This window comes from Ursus arctos, unplaced genomic scaffold (assembly GCF_023065955.2).
Source record: "Ursus arctos isolate Adak ecotype North America unplaced genomic scaffold, UrsArc2.0 scaffold_1, whole genome shotgun sequence".
In the NCBI taxonomy this organism is placed as follows: Eukaryota; Metazoa; Chordata; class Mammalia; order Carnivora; family Ursidae; genus Ursus; species Ursus arctos.
Window position 1 is genome coordinate 83,846,749 of NW_026622763.1, and position 19,768 is coordinate 83,866,516.

A 19,768-nucleotide genomic window follows, 5' to 3' on the forward strand; every position below is an offset into this window, starting at 1 on the left:
ATTAACGAACTTTTTAACTAATCAAAACATATATGCTAAAGGAATAGTCTGAAGTTACGCATGTCAGCAGTTCAACAAGCAGTGTGTGTATGTGTAGGTGTGCAATGTCTCTTTCATTCAGTAAACCAAGCCACTACGCAAGTGTTTCCAAACTACACAGTGCACAAAGGCCCAGCTGAAAGTACAAGTAGTGCTAAAATCCACCAAGAATTCTACATTTTAAGCCTGCAACTACAAATCTAAATCTGCTCAGAGGAAGAAGCACATTTTTCTTCTGCACAAAAATGGGCTGGTGATGGCCCTGCAAAAGCCACTATGGGCACTGAAAAGGAATGAGAGCCAGACAACTCAAAATCAATGGAATTTTAAAATCTGAGTTCTAACAAAATAACAATCCTTATAAAAATATTAGTGTAGTTTTGTATCAAGAATAAGCCAGTCCACCTTTTAAAGTTTCATATCCTGGAGCTCATACTTCTTTTGATGTGGGGCCTTGAAGACACTCAGTTTTAATAGAGACCAGCTTAATAAATATTAAAAATATCATCTAGAGATAGCCTTCTTCATCAATAATTTCTTTTAAACACAAGGCAACTATCTTCACAACTTCTGCAAAGCAACTTGCAACTTCTTCAGATTATTTAACACAGTGGAATATACAGCAAATTTTAAGCCAATAAACTGGCAACTTACTGCACTATAAGAAGGTACTTTTATAGAATTTTTGGCATTTTTCTCATACCACTAAGGATTTCTCTTTAGTTGTGAAAAGGCTTGCCCCTGATCATTCCAAAACATTAATGTGTTTGAAGTGGTTGGGAAAAAAAAAAAAAAACCCACACCAAATTCGTCATTATATTGACATCATTCACCTATATACCAAATGTTAAAAGAAGTTTTTCAGAGAGAAGGAAAATTACATAGGTCCTTAACAGATCTACATAGAGAAAGAACACTGGAGAATAAGTGATGGTAAAAGAGTACCTAATGGATCTAACAGGTTAGTTCAAAATAGTAATAGCAACAATTTAATTGATTATGAATGTGCTCACACATATGTGCATGCTTACATATGCCTATGTAAGCTATGTATAAGTGAAAGGAATGACAGAAGTGACACAAAAAATGAGAAAGAATTAAGATTATTTTGTCATTATAAGGTACCTACAGGGTTATGTGAAAGAAAACTTGGATTAACTGTAAATGTAACCACTAAAAAGAGGGCTTTTTAAAAAATATTTATTTATTTATTTATTTGAGAAAGAGAGAGCACATACGCACCTGTGAGCAGGGGGAGAGAATCTTAAGCAGACTCCCTGCTGAGTGTGGAGCTGACACAGGGCTCCTGAGCGGAAATGAAGAGTCGGATGCTTAACCAACAGAGCCACCCAGGTGCTTTACCACTAAAAAGAGTTTTTTAAAAAGTATAACTGATATTCTAAGAAAGGAAAAGAAGTGGAATCATATCAAATGTTCAGTTAAAACCCAAAAGGCAGAAAAAGTATGGAAGACAAAAACAGGAGCAAGGAACAAGAGCAACAATAGAAAACAGTGACAAATATACTAGATATTAATCTACTACATCAGTAATCACTTTAAACATCAATGGTCTATACCAATTAAAAGAGAGTGACTGTCAAGAGTGGATCAAAAAATAAGACTTAACTATATGTTATCCACAAAAAACCAACTTTAAATATAAAAACACATACAGATTAAAAGTAAAGAGATAGAGAAAGTTATGGCACACTAACACTAACCAGAAGAAACCAGGAGTACCTATATTAATTTCAGACAGAGCAGACTTCAGAGCAAGAAAAATTATCATGAATAAAAAAGGGGATTACAGTATGAAAAAAGGTCTACAGCCAAGAAGATAACAATCTTTAATGTGTATGTGCCTAACAAAAGAGCATCAAACTATGTGAGGCAAAAACAGAACTGCAATGAGAAATAAATGAATCCATTATTTTAGTTGAAGACTATAACACTCACTCTATCAAAAATGCATGGATCCAAGAGGCAGAAAACCAGTAAGGATACAGCTGAACCATTCATAAACTAGATGTAACAGACATCGACAGCCTACATCATCTAACAACAGCAGATTACACGTTCTCAAGTTAACAGGTAACATAAAAGAGACTACATTCTGGGCCATAAAACAAAATTGAATTTAAAAAAAAAATAGAAATCGGGGTGGCTGGGTGGTGCAGTTGGTTAAGCATCTGACTCGGTTTTGGCTCAGGTCATGATCTCAGGGTCCTGAGATCAAGCCCCGCATTGGGCTCCATGCCAGTGTGGAGTTTGCTTGAGATTCTCTCTTCCTCTCTCTCTGCCTCTCCTGCTTATGCTCTCTCTCTCGTATAAATAATCTTAAAATAATAAAAATAAAAAAACAAAAAATAAAAAGAAATCCTATTATGTCTGCTGTCAGACCATAATGGAATTAAATTAGAAATCAGTAACAAACAGGGGTGCCTGGCTGGTTCAGTGAGAAGAGCATGCAACTTGTGATCTCCAGGTCATGGGTTCAAGACCCATGTTGGGTGTAGAGATTACTAAAAATTAAATAAATAAATAAATAAATAAACTAAAAAAAAAACAAAAACCAAAAAACCTCACTAATGAAAAATCCCCAAATACTTGAAGACTAAACTACACACTTTTAAGTAATGCATAGGACAAAGAAGAAATCTGAAGATAAATTTTAAAACACTATGAGCAAATGAAAATGCAAATACAAGCCACCAAAACTTGTAGGATGCAGTGAAAAGTCTTTATGGAGAACAGTAAGAGAAAGTTACACAATTTATAGCATTTAAATGCATTATTAGAAAACTTTTTAAAAATCTGAAACCAATCACCCAAGCTTCCACTTCAGGAAATTAGAAAAAGAAGAGCATATAAACCCAAAGTAACTAATAGAAAAATAGTAAAAACTAGAGAAATCAATAAAACTGAAAATACAAAACTGAGAAAATCAACAAAGCAAAAAATGGTTCCTCTTAAAGATCAATAAAATCAGTAAGCTTCTAGCCAGACTAAATAGAAAAGAAAAAAAAAAGATTACACAAATTCCTAATATTAGAAAGGAAAAAGGAGATATCACCACAGATCCTACAGACATTAAAAGGATAATAAAGGAATATTATGAACAACTCTAAGTCCGGAAATTTGATAACCTAGGTGAAATGGGCCAATTCCTTGCAATGCACAATCTGCAATGCACAAAACTCATACAAGAAGAAACAGGGAGGTGATGGGGATGAATTAAATAGGTGATGGGGATTAAGAAGTACAGTTGTGATGAGCACTGGGAATTAATATGGAAGTGTTGAATCACTATATTATACACCTGAAACTAATGTTACACTGTATGTTAACTAACTGGAATTGACCTGAGCCAATCAAAAAGAATTTAAATAAATACTTTAAAAAATTACTCCTGGGTTTAGTATAAATAAAATATGTAAATTTAAAAAAAAGAAGAAATAGACAACCTGAATAGCCCTATATCTATTAAAGATATTAGATCAGGGGTGCCTGGGTGGCTCAGCTGGTTAAGGATACCACTCTTAGTTTCAGCTCAGGTCATGATCTCTTGGTTGTGGGATAGAGCCCCACATCAGGCTCTGAGCTCAGTGTGAAGTCTGCCTCAGATTCTCTCTCCCTCTCCCTCTTACTCTCTCTCCTCCTCTAAAATACATAAAAATTAAAAATCTTTAAATAAAGTAAAGAAAGAAATTGAATCAATAATTAATAACCTTCCAAAAGAGAAAGTACCAGACTTAATGGGTTCACTGGTAAATTCTACTAAAAATTTAAGTAAGGGGCGCCTGGGTGGCACAGTGGTTAAGCGTCTGCCTTCGGCTCAGGGCGTGATCCCGGCGTTATGGGATCAAGCCCCACATCAGGCTCCTCTGCTATGAGCCTGCTTCTTCCTCTCCCACTCCCCCTGCTCGTGTTCCCTCTCTCGCTGGCTGTCTCTATCTCTGTCAAATAAATAAAATCTTTAAAAAAAAATTTTAAGTAAGAAATTTTACCAATCCTCTACAATCTCTTTCAGAAGACAGAGGCAGAGGGACTACTTCCTAACTCATTCTTTGAGGCCAGCATTACCCTAATACCAAAACCAAAGACATTACAAGAAAACTACAGATCATTATCATTCATGGAGATAGCTGCAAAAATCCTCAACAAAATATTAGCAAATTAAATTCAACAATGTATAAAAAGACTTATATACCATGACCAAGTGGGATTTATCCCAGGTATGCAAGACTTGCTCAATATTCAAAAATCAATTAACATAACCCATCACATCATCCTATCAATAGGTACACAAAAAGCATTTCACAAAATTCAACACCTATTCATATACTAAAATAACAAAACAAACAAACCAACCCTCAGTTAACTAAGAATACAAAGAATTTCCTCAACATGATAATCTACCAAAAACTTATATCTATATCATACTTCTAATGGTGAGAAACAGAAATTTTCCCACTAAGATTAAGAACAAGGCAATATACCCCCTCACTTCTTATTTTTCAACATCATAGTAGAAACCCCACTAATGGAATAAGGAAATAAAAGATATCCAAAGTGTGTAAGGAAGAAATAAAACTTTTTGTTCACAGATGACATGATTATCTATAGGAAAAATCCAAACAAATTACACACAAAAACTCCTGCAACTAGTAAGTGATTATAGCAAGGTTGCAGGATACAAAGTTAATATATAAGTCAAGTGCTTTCTACATACCAACAATGTACAAGTGGAATTTGAATTAAAAACATATTACCATTTACATTAGCATACCCATAAATAAAATACTTAGGTGTAAGTCTTACAAAATATATGCAAGATCCATAGGAGAAAAACTTTAAAACTCTGATGAAAGATACCAAAGAACTAAATAGATATTCCATGTTCAAAAACTCAATACTGTTAATATGTCAGCTTTTTCCAACTTGATTCAATGAAATCCCAATCAATTCTGTTTATATCTTATTTCTCAACAATAATAAAATGGACAACCCAATTAAAAAACAGGCAAAGACCTGAACAGACACCTCACCAAAGAACATACAGATCTGGCAAGTAAGCATATAAAAAAAAATGTTCAACATTGTATGTCATTAGCAACTTGCAAATTAAAGCAATAGTAAGATACCACTACATACCTAGTAGAATAACCAATATCCAACACTAACATCAAATGCTGACAAAGATGTAGAGCAACAGCAATCTCATTCACTGTTGGTCGTAATGCAAAATAGTATAGCCACTTTGGAAGAAAGTTTGGCAACTTCCTACAAAACTAAATATACTCTTACCATAAAATCCAGCAATTGCACTTCTTGGTATTTACCAAATAAACTGAAAACTTACGTCCACACAAAAACCTGCACATAAATATTTTATAGCAGTTTTATTCATAATTTCCAAAATCTGGAAGCAGCCAAGACATTTTTCAACAGGTGAATAGGTTAAGTAAACTGGTACATCCAGACAACAGAATATCATTCAGCACTAGAAATATGCTATCAAGTCAGGAAAAGACATCAAGAAAACTTAAATGCATATTACTAAGTGAAAGAAGGAGATCTGAAAAGGCTACACACTGTATGATTCCAACCCTGTGACTCTAGAAAAGGCAAAACTATGGAGACAGTAAAAAGATTAGTGGTTGTCAGGGATTGGAAGGAGGAAAGGACAAATAGGCAGAACACAGAGGATCTGTAGGGCAGTGAAACTTATTCTGTATGATACTACGATGGTAGATACAGGTCATATACATTTATTCAACCCATAGAATGTATAACACCAAAAGTGAACCCTACTGTAAACTATGGGCTGTGGGTGATAATGATGTGTCTATACAGTACCACTGTGGTAGGGGATGTCAATAATGGGGGTGCTTATGCATGTTAGGGGACAAGGGATATATGAGAACTCTCTATAATTTCTACTCAATTTTTCTGTGAACCTAAAACTGTTCTAAAATAAAACCTGTTAAATATATATAATTATGAGCTTATTTTAATTGAAGTACTACTTTCCTCAATGATGTCCATATACCACAATATAAAGGATTTCTTTACCATTTTGCAGTTATTACTCCATTTTGCAATTGCACTTGAATTTCTGCTCTTCTATAAAAAACTGTCCTCAACCATCATTGCAATTTCTCTAGGACTGTTTTTCATTCAACTTTTTCTGTTTCCCATTCAAGTAAAATATAACAAAACCAGACTTTTCTCATCTGTTTCTGAAGTGTAGAGAATTTAAAAAGTAATAAATACAAAAATAATGTGTCATCATATTATACAAATATAAAGGTACTCTTATTTGCAATTAATGAAATGTTATTAGTCTTTTTACTCTCTGAATGTCACAATGAGTTCATACTCCTATTTATCCAATTCGTCAAAGGGAAATTCAACACCTGATTTTTTTTTAATTTCTTTTCCTTTCCACAGTCAAAAATAGGAAAGCACAAAGAAAACTATGAGTATTCATTTTTGCAGGTCTGCAAGAAATTACTCATTTTCTTTCAATCTAGAAAGATTCACCTGAGAGCTTCCAACTAAATATCAACAGTTCTCTCCTTTCTTGGTGGATGTCTAATTTTGCTTAAAAGAATTTGCTTATCAAGACTGCCAATTAGGGGCACCTGGCTGGCTCAGTCAGTTAAGCATCTGCCTTTGGCTCAGGTCATGATCCCAGGACAGGCTCCCTGCTCAGCGGGGAGTCTGCTTCCCCACCCCCACCGCCAGCTCCTCCACCCCATTCATGCGCTCTCTCTCTCAAATAAATAAATAAAATCTTGAAAAAAAAATAGACTGCCAATTAATACCAAAGTAAAAACTCAAAGAAGTTTGAATATATGGGGACTAATTTGGGGAAACAAAGAGCCTTTTCTCTCCAAACCCAAGACACCTGGGTGATTTGGAAGATACTGTCAGTTTTCCTCAAATAAAACAAGACTTAACCATGTTTCTTCCTTTTTTACAACCTTGGAGGATCAGAATATATCCGTGTCAAAATCTGAGTTTTCCCATACGCGTCCTAGATCAAAGTAACTGATCACCGTTTCCCAGATGAAAAGAAATGTTAGAACTCTTAACGTTTTACCACCAGATGAGAGGGAACATAACTGTAGCATAGTCCGTCAGTGACCCACCTATAGCCCCTGACACTTACCAGTTCAGCACACAAAAACCTGACTTCCAAATGCCAGCACCTGCATTTCTTTGACCCAGGGCTTTTTTGCTGTTGCTTGAGCCTGCTCTGTCACCCAAGTGGCAGAACAAAAGGGTGAGGGAAGTGACACAACCCAGAAGAGCCTTCACCTGGTAACTGATGACCTGCTGTACAAATACGCCAATTTCCTCACCTCTCAAATTAATTCAGGCACGTATTTTACACTTTAGGTTTCAGATCAGTACCTTATTATGTATAGACACCTTATATTTAATGTTTCATCTAATTAGCTCCAGAACTCTTTAAGGTAGATGAAAGAGGAATCGGATTCAAAGGTTTAAGAACAACATTAACCTCAGTGAGCTGGGCTTGCTCAGTCAGAAGAGCATGTGACTCTTGATCTCGGAGTATACCCTGACCGGGTATAGAGATTACTTAAAAAAATTTTAAAATCTTAAAAAAAATAACAATAATAACATTAATCTTTGCTCAGGGTCACAGAGCAAGCCATAACTGTAACACAAGGAGGTCCAAAACCTGTGCTGCTACACCAAAGGAACAGACACTGGGGGTGGTTCTATTCTTATTATAGTATAAGGATTAGATTTCAAATCTACAAAAACCCTAAAATTCAATTTTCCTTTCCAAAGGAAAATGGCTTTAAAAAAATTTTTCTAATGCACACTAGTCTCTCAACCAAAAGTTATTTTTAAGATAATCAGTAATGACATTACGAACTAATCCATTGCCTGCATTTTTGGAGGGAAAAGGAGCCAATCAAAAATATATTTAAAGTAACAATGGTGGGGCGCCTGGGTGGCTCAGCTGGCTAATCATCTGCCTTCGGCTCAGGTCATGATCCCAGGGTCCTAGGATCGAGTCCCGCATCGGGCTCCCTGCTCTTCGGGGGGCCTGCTTCTCCCTCTCCCTCTGCCTGCTGCTCTCCCTGCTTGTACTCTCTCTGTCAAATAAATAAATAAAACCTTGAAAATATAAATAAAAATAAAATAAAATAACAATGGTAATGGTAAGGGCTAATGGTAAGGGCTAATGTGAGTGCTTTCCAATTTCCTGAAACAATTATACTCCTTCACAGCTAAATTTCCTAACCAGAATGAAGGAATTTGTTTTTCTTATCAGGGTTTAAAAAAAAAAAAAAAGTAATAGAAAGCATTTATAATAATATAATCTAAGATTTTTAAGATAAATATAATACATTTTACTTACCAATTTTTAAGTTATAAATGTTAAATATTATAATAAAATAGTTACTTTTAAAGGTCTATATTTTGTCATGTTGTATTTCATTCATTCATTCATTCACTGAATACATACGCACACTGGTTCTAAGATGTATAAGATACATCTTGTGGCCGGTTTAGTACTAGAGACAAAGGAAGAAAGTGGGGGAAATAAAGTTAAAATAAACAATAGAATGGAAGAAGAAAAGATAAACATATGGAGAGAAATTTCAGATTGCCAACCCCAATTTTTGTATCTTCAAAACTGCATATTCAAATACAGAAAAATTCATTTAGTCCAAAAATAAAAAAAAAAAAACCACTAAAGAGTAGACAATGCTAGGCAGTGAGTATACAATGACAGAAAAAGTAGTATTTGCTCTTAAGTTACTTTAAGTTGAAGTCAACTGTAGTATTTGCCACTGTAGACCTTAAAATTAAATTGAGAAGTCTATTCATATTCAGTAGAGATAATGAAAATTTAATTGTGTTAGCACTCACTTAAAAATTTAGGTCCACAAAATGCATATTATATGTTTAAGGTTTAATTCTGAACTTCATTCATTAAAAATATTCATCTACATTTGAAAAATCAATTTCCAAAACTGTAAAGAAAAATAGACTTAAAAAAATAATAAATAAACTTAAAAAAACTTACATCAGAATAAATGTATTAAATTATTGAATGAAACAGAACTAATTCTAGTTTAAAAAAATAGAAACCATTTTTACATTCATATTAAAAGATACAAATACTTAAAACTGTATTATTCTCAAAATTCAGTAAACATCAAAATTGATAAAATGTTGAGAAATAATCTTTCCCACAAAAATCTATTCACATTAGTAAAAATATTCAAAACAAAATGAATATCCAATTTTGCAGGAGGCATATAAAATCAAGAAATGCAAATAGAGTTCAAACAGCAAAAAACAAACACAAAAACCTAAACAATTATCAAATAATTCAGTGAACTAAAGAATTCAAAGAGTTATTATATGAATTTTGTATTACTGATTTGATCAGATGAGTGTAATCTGAGGATCTAGAAATATAGATATGAGCTTTAATAACTAAGGCATCCTAATATTAAATGGTCAATAATGCAAGAAGCTAAAAGTATATATTATATCTTAATAATAAACTTCTTAGATTCATTATTTTCCTAAAATGCATGTCTCATGTTCCTGAGCCTTCCAACTGATTACAGAAAAATGAAGACAGAATGAGAAATAAACTTTCCACGCCTGAAACTAATTTTTTTCCAGGCTACTTTACTTCAATTTTCACCAATAAACTGGCAAAGCTGATAAGAAATGAAATGTATATTGCTTGATGCTTTGTATAAAAAAATTTTTAATAGTTCGAATCTCCCTATTTATGTATGTTTTATATAAATGTCTAAAGTTAGTGTTCTCTAAAGTCAAGGAATAAATGCAAATCTTAAAATGTCTTGACCAATCGGTAATTACATGCTTGGTTTATAAGGTTTTTTTTTTTTTTAAGGTTTAAAATGTGGTTTCCATCCTTACTAGGTGTTGGGTTATTAAGACTAACAGATATATTAGCAAATCATATAGGACAAAATATGATTTAATGATAAATTGTATGGCAGATCAAGTACTATAGGAGATCAATGAAAGAAAATCCTAATGAAGGTCAAAATAGCCTAGGAAGACATGATTTTCTAATTTTTGTTACTAGCTTAAAAGAGACAAATCTGCCCATTAGCTGTCCTCAACAACCAAAGGGAAGTAATTTACTAAATTTACCTACTAAATTTTATTAAACTGACTTCTTCAAAAGCATTATAAATATGAAAACTGATAAATTTCTGGACTTCTTTCAGAGCACATGTACTTAATAATTCTCGTGGCTGTAAGCATCAATGAATGATTCGTTGACAAAGTTGCATGGCCCAATAGCAAAGACATTGGTTTAAAGTCTTCCACAAATGGACAAGAATCCTAGCTCCATCAATTATTTGGCTTTTTGACCATGGGCAAGTTACTTAACCATGAGAAGACTACTTCTTCTTAAATTAAATAAGGATAACAACAATCACCTCCCATGGTTGTTGAAAGGATTAATATATCACATGTAAATATCACAATGCCAGTCAGAAAAAATACGTGCTCGTTATTAGCTCCCACATTCAAACACATTTCAAACATAGTGATACCAGAACACCAAACGACTGGAACGCCCACTTGGTTTTGCATTTTATTCTTTACCATAAAAATTGATATACTGACCTTCTATTTATTAGTAAAAATTAATGTGTTCACCTTCTAACTCTGTAATAATTCTCACTCATCTTTGACAATTTGATAAAAATGACGGGCTTTTTCCTCCCAAAATATATACACAGTATTTTGCATCAAGTTAGGGACATTAACAGATTCCCTAAAGCTAGATTAAAAACTATGTTCTATCCGGCTTTTTAAAAAAAAATTTAATTCAAATTAAATAAAATTTAAAAACTCAGTTCCTCAGTTACACTGGCCACGTTTCAAGCGCCCAATAGCCACATGAGGCTATTTGATAACACAGATATAGAACGTTTTTATCATCTCAGAAAACTTCTATCAGATAGGGCTATTCTGGGGTATCAATACAGTGTGATACATAAAACTATTTTATCTCTGTTTTTGTTTTGTTTTGTTTGAAGTAGATTCTCAAGAGAGAAGAGACTGTGAATATTTTGCCCACAACCGAATCCCCAAGGTCCAGCACATAATAAGCATTCAACAGGATCTAATAGCTGACATCATAATTTTGTTTTGGTTATACTAATCCAGCAAAAATTGACTAAATTGGTAAAGACCAGAGCTGAAAGGTATGAACGCAATGAGTATATAAATACTGTAGTTAAAAAAAAAAAAAAAAAAAGCAGATCAACTTATATATACTCTGAACTGATAAACTCCTAAAGCCTAAAGTCAACGTGGGCTCCTCATGTGCAGACTAAATTTTTTGAATTTTGGCTATACGCATTGGCTAAAACACTTAAGCAAAATGCTAAGCCTTATCTATAGCCTATTCTATTCAAGAATGGGAGAAATGCTTACTTCTAGCTAAAGAGCTTTCATTATCCCTATATGGTTTTTCCTAGATAGAGCGGTTGAATAACTTATTTTTAAAGAGTATGTATATATATTCATACACAGTAGTTTAACAAAATATTTTTAAAATTCACCAAAGTTTTATACCTTAAAAAATATGGCACTAAAATTTTAGAAAATCTATTTCCTTTTAATGTATCATGAAACCCAGACAAAACTCCTGCTATACACAGAACAGTAAAAGTTCTAGTAATAATTTTGCACTTACACTGCCACATTTTTTCTAATGGTATACTCATCCAAATCGTCATCAGAGCTGCTATCAGTTGCATCAGAATCCAGACCTTCTTCAACATGAGACAACAGCCCCGTAGCAGACAGTGCAAATCTTTGGATTTCTGCAGCTGTACACCGTGCAAAACCATTTTTTGTATCACTCCACAATTTATTTTCTGCAGTCAACACGTTGACTTCTGGCTTAATTTCAGTGCATTTAGGTAAACTGCTATCCAAAACTGTGGTAGGTTCATGAAAGATCTTCATCTGGGGGAGTTGATGTTTCAGAGAAAATTTCATTTGTTGACCATAGTGCTTAACAACATGCTTTGCCAGAAGCATCTGCAAATGTTTCTGAGTTCTTCTAGCCTGGCTAAGTAAAATTTTCTGTTTGCTTACACAATGAAGTAAACGAGCGTTCACTTCCTCCTCTTTTTCAGCAGCTGAGAAACTAATAGGCACATTTGAGTGGCCAGGCCCAATTTTCTTTTGAGCACAGTGCAATAAACCCTTCTTAATTTCAGCATCAGTAACTTTATCCAAAAGTGCACTCTTTTGGTACCATTTGCAGTTTTGCAGTTGTACTTTATCTACATTAGTGTCTTTGGTTATATTTGAATCCAAAATAATTTGTACATCTGTCATGCACTGGCTTGTGGTATCTGACAGAAGTTCCTTTTTGATGAACTCTTCAGAATGAGAATGACAGATTTGACTAAGCTGAATGTTGCTGCCATTACACAGTATGTTTTTCAGCTTATTGCAATTGGGTTCCCCTAATTTCCTTTGTTTGTAATTATCACTGTATTTATTTAATGTAGAATTAGAACTCATTAAAAGAACTGTCTGATAATGTTTTGAAGACTGAGAGGAACCAAAATGTTTTAAATTCACAAAGTTAGTGTTGAGAGTAGGTTCAGGAGTTGGAAATCCCAGCATCTGAGACAAAGTGTCTCCCTTGAGCTTTTCATCTACAGTTCTTGGACCTTCCATGCATAGCATCTTGTCAGACTCCATGGTACTTGGTAAAGATGAAAAGCAGATACCCTTTGTTGCTGCCTCTCTCAGAGCTGGGGTCATGGCGAATCCTGCAGATAATTACTGGAAACCTAAAATAATGTAAAAATAAATGATCAAATATCTAGAAAAAAAAGATTTATGCTTACACTTTTACCAAGGGCAACATTTTCAAAGCTTCTGATTAAAATGTGAATGGAACCATACTCCTCCTTTATTTCCCAACTTCTAATAATATCTGTTCTTTCCTAATTCATAAGGAATTCAACAAAGACTAAGCTATTCTTGTCTCTGTGGGCCCAATACCAAAAACTCCAATTAAGGTTGTACACTACCTAGCACAATAAGAATTAGACAAAGACCTGTGGATGTACTTCAATCGTACTTCAAGATTCCTTTTTCTTTTTGGACAATGTTTAGTGAAAGGCAAAAGAAAAAAATTTCAACCTGGAATCTGGGAATTATATTTGAAAACGTGACTCAATCCCATACTTTCAGCCAAAGAAAGAACCACTTATCTTTATAAAATACAAGCTCCTCAAAACCTCCATTTCTCAAACTTCACAATCTGAACGGTATAAATATTAAAATAAGCTAAATAGTCTCAGAAGATGTAAGTAACTGAACTATAAGCAAAAAAAGTTTAATTTCACAACTGTTAAAAATAATACGATAGGGAAAACTTGCTTAATCTTCAATGTGCAAAAATTTTTCATGAAAAATATCTGCAATAATTTTTTCCCTTTTCACAAACAGGTAATCGTAAGTTATCATTATAAAAGCTGTTACTCCTGCCTGGAAAATAGTGGGGACTGTAATAGATGACTGCTAAAAATTAATCCCATAATTAAACAAATTTCACTGTATTTTATCAAAAGAAAAAATATAAAACCATACAGTCTGATTGACTGAAAAAGTTAATCCTCTACCATTGAAAATTATGAAGACTAGGGGCGCCTGGGTGGCGCAGTTGTTAAGCGTCTGCCTTCGGCTCAGGGCGTGATCCCGGCGTTATGGGATCAAGTCCCACATCGCGCTCCTCTGCTGGGAGCCTGCTTCTTCCTCTCCCACTCCCCCTGCTGTGTTCCCTCTCTCGCTGGCTGTCTCTCTGTCACATAAATAAATAAAATCTTTTAAAAAAAAAATTATGAAGACTAAATAGTGAAAAAATTTTATACCATTAAAAGTTGTGAGTTTTGTAAGATACTCTGGAATGATACTCCATAATTTTTGTTTCAACACATGACAGTTAATAGTTATTTAAATGGCCATACTCCCATACTGTATGTCCCCAGGTGCTAACTGAACTCTCCACAGCCTTCATTTTTATGTGAAAACACAAAACCAAAAGGGGATTCTTTACAAAGACTAGCAAGAATGATAAAAGGAAAAAAGGCACAAAGGCTTCAAATGCAGTTAAAAAAAATATATACAGGATTAAAAGCAAGCTATAGACTAGAAGAAGACTTTGGCAATATATATAATAAAGAATCCATACCCAGAATACATAAAGAACTCCTACAAATGAGCAAACTGGTCAGGCATTTCACAGATGACATCCAAAAGATCATTGAACATATACTCAATCTTACTAGTAATGAAGGAATTACAGATTGATAAAGAGACCAGTTTTCTAATCACTAAATTGAAAATAATGTTTTAGGGGCACCTGGGTGGCTCAACCAGTTAAGCATCTGCCTTTGGCACAGGTTATGATCTTGGGATCCCGAGATCGAGACCCACACTGGGCTCCTTGCTCAGTGGGGAGTCTGCTTCTCCCTCTCCCTCTGCCCCTCCACCCCACACATGCTCTGTCTCTCTCTCCTCTCAAATAAAAAAGAAAAGAATGTTTTAAGTCTGAAATATCACTTAATGCAGGTAAATAAGATTTCTCACATCTATTTGGACTATAAGTTGATACAGGAATTTGACAATAATGTAGAAAATGTATTTGTCATAGGTGCACAACAGAGCACTGTTTGTAAGCAAACTATTCTTTCAAAACAACCTAGATATCTAACAATAAGAGGATGGATAATAAAACATGATGGAATACTATACAGAAGTTAAAAAGAATGACCTAAATCTATATATACAAAAATGGACAAACCTCAGAAAGAATATACAGGTTTTTTTTAATGGTACAGTATGCTACCAAATAAATAAAACACAAACACAAGCTCTCTTTGCTCCATCTACTGTGAGAATGAAGACTATTCTCAGCAGACTATCAACATTCCAGAAAATGTCAACATCACTCTGAAGGGACACACTGTTATTGTGAACGGTCCCAAAGCATCAGTGCAGAACTTAATCTCAGGGTGCCTGGGTGGCTCAGTCAGTTAAGTGCCTGCCTTCGGCTCAGGTCATGATCTCCAAGTCCCAGGATTGAGCCCCGCATCAGGCTCCCTGCTCAGCAGGGAGACTGCTTCTCTCTCACTCTCCTTCTGTCCCTCCCCCACAGCTCATTCTCTCCCAAATAAATAAATAAAATCTTTTTAAAAATTAAAAAAAAACCAAAAAAACTCTATCTCCTTGGAAAGAAGAAAAAGACGTTCCAAGATGACAAATGGTGGGGAAATAAAAAGAACTGGCAACTGTTCACACTATCTATAGTCATGTACAGAACATGATCAAGGGCATTACACTGAACTTCCATCACAAGATGAGGTCTGTGTATGCCCACTTCCCCATCAACATTGTTATTCAGAAGAATGGTTCTCCTGTCGAAATTGAAAATTTCATGGGTGAAAATACATCCTCAGGGTTTGGATGAGGCCAGGTGTTGCTTGTTCAGTATCTCAAGTCCAGAAAGATGAGTTAATGCTTGAAGAAAGTGACACTGAATTTGTATCAAACTCAGCTGCTTAGATTCAGCAAGCCACAACAGTTAAAAACAAAGATACAGAAAATTTTTGGATGTTTTCTATGCTCTGAAAAAGGAACAATTCAGCAGGCTGATGAATAAGATCTTAAGTTGTCCAGCTACAGGAACAGCAAAATAATGGATGATTTTTCAGACTTATTTGTGATATGTCAAAGACTCAACAGAAGTTGTATTGATTTGGGGAAAAAAACAGAAACACAAGACCACACCACATATATGTACGTGTGTGTGTTTATGCATTTACAAGAATAAAAAATGAACCAGAAAAATACCCACCCAATCTGTAAAAGTAGTTGCACATCAGGTAAGCTCCATGAGAACTAAGAGTGGTGGTTTAAGAGGAGCTGAGTTTCAACTACAAACTTTATTACCTGGGGGGAAAAGGTCTTAAATACAAAATGAACAATTGTTAATGGTTGTTAATTCTGTGTGATAAAAATATAGATGTTTGGAGGTGCCTGGCTGTCTCAATCAGTAAAGCATGCAACTCTTGATCTCGAGGTCATGAGTTCAAGCCCCATGACGTGTCAAGGACTGACACAAAAATATATAGAGATGTTTGCCTTTTTTATACTTTACTGTGTAACGTCTCAAAAAAATAGAGATTTCCATATAATTCTCTCCCCAAAGTCTGTATATCTCAAAGTCTCCTAATTTTATGAGAAATATTCTATTATCTTCTACTCAGTAAACATCTACAATAGTATTTAGATATCTACACTGCTTTCTAAGAAAAACTGTGTTAATCACAGATGAGGTAGGCATATTCAAAAGATACTATACTTTATCCCCTCCCTAGCCACCTTTTCTCTCGAAAATTTGAACAAGGTGCTAGGGACATATTCAAAGTGACTAGCAGCAGGGGCAGAAGATAAAATATCATGAGGCAGCACAGTTCATCTTAGGCCCTGGATAAACTAAATATAAGGGAAAACTAAAAATAAGAGGCAAAAATAAATAATAAAGATTAATAGTTAAGAACTATAATTGGTAGCAAAAAACGTACATTTAGACTGGCTTAGGGGTATTTATGGTAGAGAACTAGAATAAAACATACACAAAAACACTCTGGTGAGATCTCTAGGGCTTACTTGGTATGATAGGCAGTTTCTAAAATGATCTTAATAATCCCCATATCCTGGTATTCATGCCCTTGTGTAATCCTTTTGTCTTGAGTATGGATTCGATTTGCTGACTTGCTTTAACAAACAGAATTCAGGAAAGGTGATGGGATATCACTTCTGAGATTAGGTTACAAAGAGACTATGGCTTCCATCTTGTCACCCTCTCTCACTCTGGGATGCCAGCTGCCATGCTGTGAGCTGGAAGACCCACATAGGAAAGATTTCATGTCTCCAGCCAACAGACAGCAACTACCTAAAGCCTGCCAAAAGTTATGTGAGTAATCTGAGAAGCAGATCCTTCCCCAGGCAAGCCTTCAGATGACGGAAGCCCCAGACAACACACTGATTGCAGCCTTGTGTGATATCTCAAGCCAGAAGCACCCAGCTAAGCCATGCTTAGATTCCTGACCCACAGAAGCTGTGAAATAAAGACATTAAATTGGGGGCTAATTTTTTACATAGCAATAGATAACTAATACACTTGGATGTGAAGACTTTTCGGTTCTAGTCTTTGGAAAGCCCATTCATTCCACAGTTCCAATTTGAGGATTTCCGTGAAGTTCCTCTATATTATATTTCCAAGTGTATCTTTATAAAAACTCTCAGCCTGAGTCCTTCTTCACTGCAACCAAAAGAAACTCATGAAAACAGATGTCTCTTGTAAATAAGAGATTAAATTATGTTCATATAGTCTTTATTTTATGTGATGTATCATGGTGATTGATTTGCAAATATTGAACCACCCTAGTATCCCTGGAATAAATCCCACTTAATGTTTAGTTTCATCATTAAACATAAGTGCATTATCCCAATTTTTAAAATTACTTAAATATGTGATCATTACATATAACAATATATCCTAGTTATTCTAAACTCTACCATTTCTGACTGCCTCCATATTACATACACTACACTTACCACTAACATTTCTAAAGACCTATGAAGGCTTGGATTTTCGACTATTTCGTTAATACAGGCATCCCTCATTTTATTGCACTTCACTTTACTGCACTTTGCAGATAGTGCATTTTTTTTACAAATTGAATGTGCCACCCTGCATCAAGCAAGTCTATTGATGTCGTTTTTCCAACAGCATATGCTTACTTCATGTCTTTGTGTCACATTTTGGTAATTCTCACAATATTTCAAACTTTTTCATTATTATTATATTTATAATGGTGATCTTGATTAGTGATTATGACTCACTGAAAGCTCAGATGACAGTTTTTAGCAACAAACTTTTTAAATTAAGGTATGTACAGTTGACACTTCAACAATGCAGGGATTAGGGGTGCCAACCACCAACACAGTTGAAAATCCATGTATAAGTCTAACTCCTCCAAAACTTAACTACTAGAAGCCTTACCAATGATATAAACAGTCAAATAACACATATTTTCTGTTATATGTATTATATAATGTATTCTTACACTAAAGCTAGAGAAAAGAAAATGTTAAGAAAATCCTATGAGAAAATACATTTACAGCACTATATTTATTGAAAAAAATCTGTGTATAAGGAGACCCAGAGGGTTCAAAGCTATGTTGTTCAAAAGTCAGCTGTATATTGTTTTTTTCAGACATAATGCTATTGCATACTTAATAGACCACAGTATAATGTAAACATAACTTTTATATGCACTGGGAAGCAGAAAATTCATTTGACTCGCTTTATTGCAATATTTGCTTTGTTTGGTAGTCTACAACTGAACACACGATATCTCCAAGGTATGCTTGTTTACCATCAACCTGAAAAAGTATCTGACATATGGCAGATGCTCAGTAAATACCTGATGAATAAATAAGTGGTTACCATTATGTTCAGAATAAAATTCAAAGTCGCCCTTTCCAGGGCCTACAAAGTTCTACATTATCAGGTCCCTGATTACATCATATTCTACATCTCTCTTCATGGATTACTACTCCAGCAACACTGGCTTCTGTGCTATTCTTGAAAATTGTACTTGCAATTCTCTCAGCCTGGAACAATTTTCCACAGCTAAGATGGCTGGCTCCCTCAATTCATTCATATTTCTGCTCTACAATCCCCTCTTCAGAGTCTTGGCTTGACTGATACATGTAAAATAGCTTTAGCCACTCAATTCATAACACTCCATTCCCCTATAATGCTTACTGTTCCTGATATTCACAATCTGGTATTTTGTTACATTCTAGTGAAGAACTTACTTTAAGGGCAGACCTATATTTTGGTCAAGGTTCCAACTGGCAGCACTTAACACAATGCCTGGTATACAATAATTGTCAGGTATTTGTTGATTGAATTAAGGAACAAGTGAGTCAGGATTTCAAGATTTAGGTAGTAATAAATTATAACACCTATTTCGATTATTATTTTTAAAATAAATATTACAAACAAAGCAATATATAAAAATAATGTCTCACAACCAAATGTGGTTTTCCATTAGTACATACTGGCTCAGTATTTTTTTTTAAGATTTTATTTATTTATTTAACAGAGAGAGATAGCAAGAGATGGAACACAAGCACGGGGGAGCTGGAAGAAGAAACAGGCTCCCCACTGAGCAAAGAGCCTGATGCGGGGCTCGATCCCAGGATGCTGGGATTATGACCTGAACCAAAGGCAGAAGCTTAACAACTGAGTCACCCAGGCACCCATACTGGCTCAATATTTTTAATCTTTTTTTTTTTTTTAAGATTTATTTATTTTGGAGAGAAAGAGAGTGAATGAACAGGGGGAGGGGCAGAAGGAGAAAGAGAATCCTGAAGCCAACTCCCCACTGAACACAGAGCCCAACACGGGCCCTGATCCCAGGACCTTGAGATCACGACCTGAGTCAAAATCAAGACTCAGCCACTCGACCAACTGTGGCTCAATATTATTTTAAAAAATCAATCATTGGGGGCGCATGGGTGGCTCAGTTAAGGGACTGACTTGATTTTGGTTCAGGTTGTGATCTCA

General features: G+C 34.8%; 1 protein-coding gene across 11 annotated transcripts in view; it reads right to left on the bottom strand.

The window, feature by feature from the left end:
* Nucleotides 1-19,768, bottom strand: part of KANSL1L (KAT8 regulatory NSL complex subunit 1 like) — a 150,608-nt gene that overhangs the window by 118,528 nt on the left and 12,312 nt on the right. For 6 of the 11 annotated variants that reach the window (XM_048213931.2, XM_048213934.2, XM_048213933.2 and 3 more), the window contains exon 2: nt 11,792-12,908. In XM_048213931.2, coding sequence (XP_048069888.1) covers nt 11,792-12,879 — 1,088 coding nt within the window. In that variant the 5' untranslated portion in view covers nt 12,880-12,908. Of the gene's footprint in view, nt 1-11,791; nt 12,909-13,745; nt 13,918-14,314; nt 14,620-15,979; nt 16,761-16,794; nt 18,233-19,768 lie in introns of those variants that run through there. The other 5 variants (XM_048213930.2, XM_057304495.1, XM_057304489.1 and 2 more) reach the window with 5 other exon arrangements.